Here is a 6,074-nt window from a genome sequence, read left to right as displayed (position 1 = left end):
TACTAAATACAAAACAAACAAACAAGCAAAAAGACTTTATATATTTATGTTCATTTAAGAAAATACTAAGCCGGGCGATGGTGGCCCATGCCTATAATCCCAGCACTTGGGAGGCAGAGGTAGGTGGATTTCTGAGTTCGAGGTCAGCCTGGTCTACAGAGTGAGTTCCAGGACAGCCAGGGCTACATAGAGAAACCCTGTCTCGGAAAAACCAAAAAACAAACAAACAAACAAACAAACAAAAACCCCAAACAAACAAACAAACAAACAAACCAAAAACAAAAACAAGAAAATACTAGTAGTGGTGTATTATTTTAAAATATACAGTTAAAATATTTGGAGTTATTTAAAATGTATATTGAGAAAAACATATGTATTTTCAGTATTGCTGTAGACAAGCATCTACATAAGACTGTTAAATTGATCGTTGTTTTATATCAAACAACTTTTATAATATTCATTTTTATTGTCATAATATTTTATAAATTCTAAAGAATATAACAAAAAAAGGTATTGTAGGTATTGAAGGGGGGTCTCTGGGAGGAGTTGGGGTACAAAAGGGAAACAAGAATGTGATTTAATTCTATTTACTTAAAATATGTTTTTAAATGTTAACAAATTCAGATAAATTGAAATCATGTATCTTTTCTCATCATAATGCAATAAAATTTAAATCAAAAAAAGAAAGAGAAAGAAAATGAATTAACTGGAACAAAACCCCAAACAGGTTTAAAGAATATAATACTGTAAATTAGCATATCATAGGAACGTGCAGTTCAGTAGGCATGAGTATTTTTTGTGAAGTTCTTGTTTCAGAGGTAGGGGGACGAGAAAGTTAACGTACTTGGTTGCTCAATCAACAAAAAAGTAGAAAAGTCAGGCGCTGAGCAGAACCCAGCCTGAACCGACTTCCCGGGGACGGCCCCTCCCTGCCTCTTCCGCCCCTAGTCACCTGCAGATGTGCTCCACAAATCTTCAGTACCCAGCGCCACGCAGAGCCGACCCTATTTAATGGTCCGCTCCCCACAGCTTACAGCCATCCTCTTTCTTTCCTTGCTACAGGCTCACAGCTCACAGAAAGCAACCTGCCCTTGGGGCCGCTGCACGAATGGGAGCCTTGGGTTCGCTTTGGGTTTTCTTCAGTCTCATCACTCCAGGAGTTCTTGGTGAGCTGAGCACGGGAGCGCGCAAATATGGGAATTCCACCGGGGCTGGGAAAACTTCTGTGCCTACACAAAGGCATGTGGGGGCCCTGCTGGATACTTGCCTGTCTCGGACAGCTTGGAGACCTCTCTGTCTCCTGATGCAGAACATCCCCACCTCTTCTGGGAGATGGACCACCACCATAGAAGGCTGAAACATTTATGGTCGCTTTGGAATGTGACTGCTGCATTGGTTAGGGGATTCGCTCTCTCCTTCCTGATTCCTGGCCTCCTGGGAATTCAGCAAGAGCTCACATAGTACCACCAACTGTCCCAGGCTGCATGTGCCTCTAGGCATGCAGCCCCTGCTTTATTTTAAAAAAGAATAACACCCGATTCTCCAATATGGGGCTCAGATTTTTTTTTATCTTTGATAGTATATTTAAAAACTTTCTCCAGTTAGTTTTTAAAGTTGAACATGAAGTAAAACTATGACTTCTGTAGTGGTGTGTGCTTCTGTAGGTTCTCCTTCAGTGTTCTCTGTAAACGTGTGTGTGTGTGTGTGTGTGTGTGTGTGTGTGTGTGTGTGAGTGTGTGTTTCGTTGTTGTTGTTTCACAGAGTGGCTTGCTTTTAAAGTGGTACCATTTGTTTTGGTAGTGAAGGGATAAGCTATAAGACATTTACTGCAAAAATCGCAATAGCTGAGTGAATTTTGGCAAGTCTCCGTCTAACTTGTTCTCATAGTGAATAAATTCATAGGTTACTTACAGTAAACCTCAATGGCTGAGTGAATTTTGGCAAGTTGGTTAGAGCCCAGACTCTCAGTTTCTTATATATAAAATGAAGTCTGAAATGAGCTGTGCTACCATCCCATGGAGGTGAAAGAAATCAGGAGCTGCCAGAGAAATTAAGTCAACTGGCACTTGACTGTTGACACTAAGTATAGCAGTTAGCAGCTAAGGATGAATCTGGTTGTTACAGGGTCTGAATATTATGTGTTCTGCTACAATTTCTACTGGAAAATAAATTCTAGGGATGGTTGGACTTTATTTCATGTTCACTGATGAATATTTTATGCTTAGTACAATACTTTGGCTAGCATACATGACTCTTATTTTAAAAAAATCACCCATCAGATAGCCAGGATACCCAGTATTAAGGCATTTGATGATAATTCTCAATAATGATTTCCCTACTTCCTGCTTTCTGACCAACTTTTCAAATTTATTTTTATCCTACACATAAATCCTGCATCTTCTTCTAAATGATTTCAAAATCATCCATATAAAGCCTTTCACATCTAAATAGTTAACCTCTCCTGCCCTCCAGAAGAATTTTCAGTGTTAGTCACTTCTCCGATCTTCACTCCAGATGCTAGAAAGATGTAAACAGAGAAAAGAGACTCTCATGAAAATTCCTATCATGAAATAGCTTGTAGGCTACCCTTTCTTTTTCTTTGAAAAATCATTAAATGTGTTAATTTGTTTATCATGTGTGGGGGAGGTGTGTACATTCAATGGCATATGCTTGGAGGTCAGAAAACAATTCATAGGAGTTAGTTCTCTCCTTTCACCATGTGGATTCCAGGGATTAAAGTCAATTGGTCATCAGGTTTGACAGCAGTGCCTTTAGCTGTGAAACATTTCACCTGCTCCCTTTAATTTTCTGATTGGAAGAGAAAACAATCTCTGTAAATTCTATACTGTGCCCTGGAAGGTGGACAATTTCAATACAATGTGAGATCTCCTTACTAGAGAAGAGACTTCCATTAACCCTCATGTGGAAAGTATGATTCTTGCTTCATTTTGACATGGAAAGTCACATTATAAAGTTCCCTCTTCTTCTGTAGTTTCCAGATCTTGTATCTCTCTTGGTCTGTATTGTTGAGTCTTATGAATTTAAGTGTTTTCCCATACTGTGGAAGATAATTTTTGTCCTCATTTACAATTGATAATTACAGATTATTATCAGTAGAATAACTGGTAGAAGCCTCATCATGTTGTGAAGTCTATCTTCACTGGTTTTAAACCTTCATTTTTCTCAGAGTCTTTTTTTGCTGTTTTTCACAGAGTATGTAGTTGGGGCCATTGGCGAGAATTAATGGAAAAAACTAAAGAACTACAAAAGAACCTACAGTAATATCTGGCTCCTAACAGTAGTGATTCTTTTCAATTTTCCAGTAGAAGCATGGAGTTAGAGAAAGACTGATCTGACTGTGGCCTTGGGAGCTTGGTGAAAGTCTTTGAGTGATCAGGCAATCACTGTTTAGTTTTCTTCTGTACCTGCTTTACACTTTTATGGAAAAAAATTAAAATCTGTAAATTTTCAGGTATATTTCTACTCTTATAGGGTTTCATTCGCATTTTTTGTCTAGATTTCTCTGATCTGAATAAGAGTGAACTTATGGATCTCTGCAAATAAAATTAAGGAGGTAAATGTGAGTCTTCACTCCTATATAGAAAATTATTTTTTTAGAGGCATACTCAAGTGTATAGATGTTGCAATGGCCTTTATTTCATTGCTAATGACAAGTTCTTTTCTCTGATACATCAGAAAGCTTTTACTAGCTATTTTGGGGGTTCTTTACTCTAGTTTGTTAAAATAAGAAAACAAACATAATGAGAAGAAGAGTACTAGAGAGGTTAAGACAGAAAGACTCCAAGTTCAAGGTCAGCCTAGGTTATATAGTGAGACCTTATCTTATAAAGCCATAAATGGGATGGCAAGGTGGCTCAGCAGGTAAGAGCACTGACTACTCCTCTGAAGGTCCTGAGTTCAAATTCCAGCAACCTCATGGTGGCTCACAACTACCTGTAATGAGATCTGACGCCCTCTTCTGGTGCATCTGGAGACAGCTACAGTTTACTTATATATAATAATAAATAAATCTTTTTTAAAACATTTATTTATTTATTTATTTTATGTACAATTATAGCTGTCTTCAAACACACCAGAAGAGGGAGTCAGATCCCATTACAGATGGTTATGATCCACTATGTGGTTGCTGGGAATTGAACGCAGGACCCTTGGAAGAGCAGTCAGTGCTCTTAACCGCTGAGCCGTCTCTTCAGCCCTTAAATAAATCTTTAAAAAGAAATCCATAAATAATAAATAAGTTCAATGAAAATGAATATGTTTTTCTCTATATGATAAAGTTTAGTAATTAAGATAGTTAAATAAATCAATTAAAGTGATTTGATTTTACAAGATCCTTGTGGTACTTTAGTTTCTTATGATAAATATTTTTTTTATTTATAAGATTTTTACTTGTAGAGCTGGAGAGATGCCTCAATAGTTAGAGCATTGTTGCTCTTGGAGACGACCAGGAGTTGGTTCTCAGCATCCACTTGGTGCTTCATAAGCACCCGTGACTCCAGTTCCAGAGGATCTATCAACCTAGTCAGGATTTTGCATGTACTGAATACATACAGTGGACATAAACATATATGTAGGCAAAACATTCATAGACGTGAAATAAAAAATAAAATCTTAAAAAAAAACCTTTTAAAGACACTTTTTACTTGTATACTTCTGGTTTTTATTTTAAAACCAGAGAGCATAATTTTTGTTTTTATTGTGTCCATTATTGTTTGAATGTAAAATGTCTCCCGTATGCTCATGTATTTGAATATTTGGTTTACAACTGATTTGTAGAACCTGAAGGTTATATTCCTTTTCCCACTTCTTGTCAAGCCTTTTTGTTTCCTGGTTGATGTCATTTAACCAGCAGCTGTTACAGATCCCTTCCCGACAGACCAAACTGGTCTAGTCATATATCTTCCCTACCATGATGGATGGTGTACCCTGGAGTATGAGGCAATTAATCTCCCCTCCCTTAAGTTATTTCTATCAAGTATATATTTGACAATGATCAGAATAATAACTGGTACAATAATGGACACAATTTTCTTCCCCCCAATGTATAGAATTATTATTATTATTATTATTATTAATTATAATTATTATATGAGGTTATATAAGCCCATTCTCATGCAGCTATTCAGTGTACTGAGAGCATATACTACCTACTACCCTCCCCCTTCTTAAACTTCTCCCCTTCCATTAATCCTCTTTGCTCTCCAGACAGTTTACTGCTACTTTCAAATATATATGAAACAGAGAGATTGACAATGCACTTGATATTATCATCTCCAGTTTCATCCATCTTCTAATAAACAACATAACTTCATTCTTCTTTATAGCTGAAAAAAGTTCCATTGTGTACATATACCACATTTTCTTAATCTATTCAGTTGTTCGCCATGTAGGTTGGTTCCATAACATAGCCATTGTGAATATTGCTGCAATAAGCATTGATGTGCAAATATTGATGTGATATGTTGACTTGGAGTCTTCTGGGTAAAAATTGACAAATGCTATAGCTGATCATGTGGTAGATACATATTAAGTTTGTTGAGGAATCTCCAGACCAATTTTCATGGTGGCCAGATTGGTTTACATTCTCATTAGCAATGTAAAATTGTTCCTTTTATCTGTATCCTTACCAGCATTTGTTGTTATTTGTTTTCTTCACAAAAACTAGTGTGAGATGGAATCAATATAGATTTAACTTTCATTTCTCTGATGATAGGTGAGGCTGAAAATTTTTTTATTTTATTAGATATCTTCTTTATTTACATGTCATACGATATCTCCTTTCCCAGTTTCCCCTCCAAAAAAACCCCCAAAAAACCAAAAACCAAAAAACAACAAGAAGAACAAACCCCTGTACCGTTCCCCCCAGCCCCCGCTGGCCACCTTACCCTCTCCTGCTTACTGGCCCTGGCATTCCCCTATACTGGAGCATAGAATCTTCTCAGGGCCAAGGGCCTCTCCTCCCATTGATGACCGACTTGGCCAATTAGTCCCACCATGTGCACTCTTTGGTTGGTGGTTTAGTCTCTGGGAGCTCTGAGGGTACTAGTTAGTTC

The 6,074-nt window shown here is 37.3% G+C and overlaps 1 protein-coding gene across 1 annotated transcript in view; it reads left to right on the top strand.

The window, feature by feature from the left end:
- The first annotated feature begins 987 nt into the window (after nt 1-987).
- Nucleotides 988-6,074, top strand: part of LOC116097050 (complement receptor type 2) — an 89,836-nt gene continuing 84,749 nt past the window's right edge. Inside the window, exon 1 of the mRNA XM_031379535.1 lies at nt 988-1,166. Coding sequence (XP_031235395.1) covers nt 1,109-1,166 — 58 coding nt within the window. The 5' untranslated portion in view covers nt 988-1,108. The remainder of the gene's footprint in view (nt 1,167-6,074) is intronic.

Source organism: Mastomys coucha, unplaced genomic scaffold, assembly GCF_008632895.1.
Source record: "Mastomys coucha isolate ucsf_1 unplaced genomic scaffold, UCSF_Mcou_1 pScaffold1, whole genome shotgun sequence".
NCBI classification, from domain to species: Eukaryota; Metazoa; Chordata; class Mammalia; order Rodentia; family Muridae; genus Mastomys; species Mastomys coucha.
The sequence above is the reverse complement of the archived record's forward strand: the minus strand, read 5'-3'. Positions and strand labels throughout refer to the sequence as shown.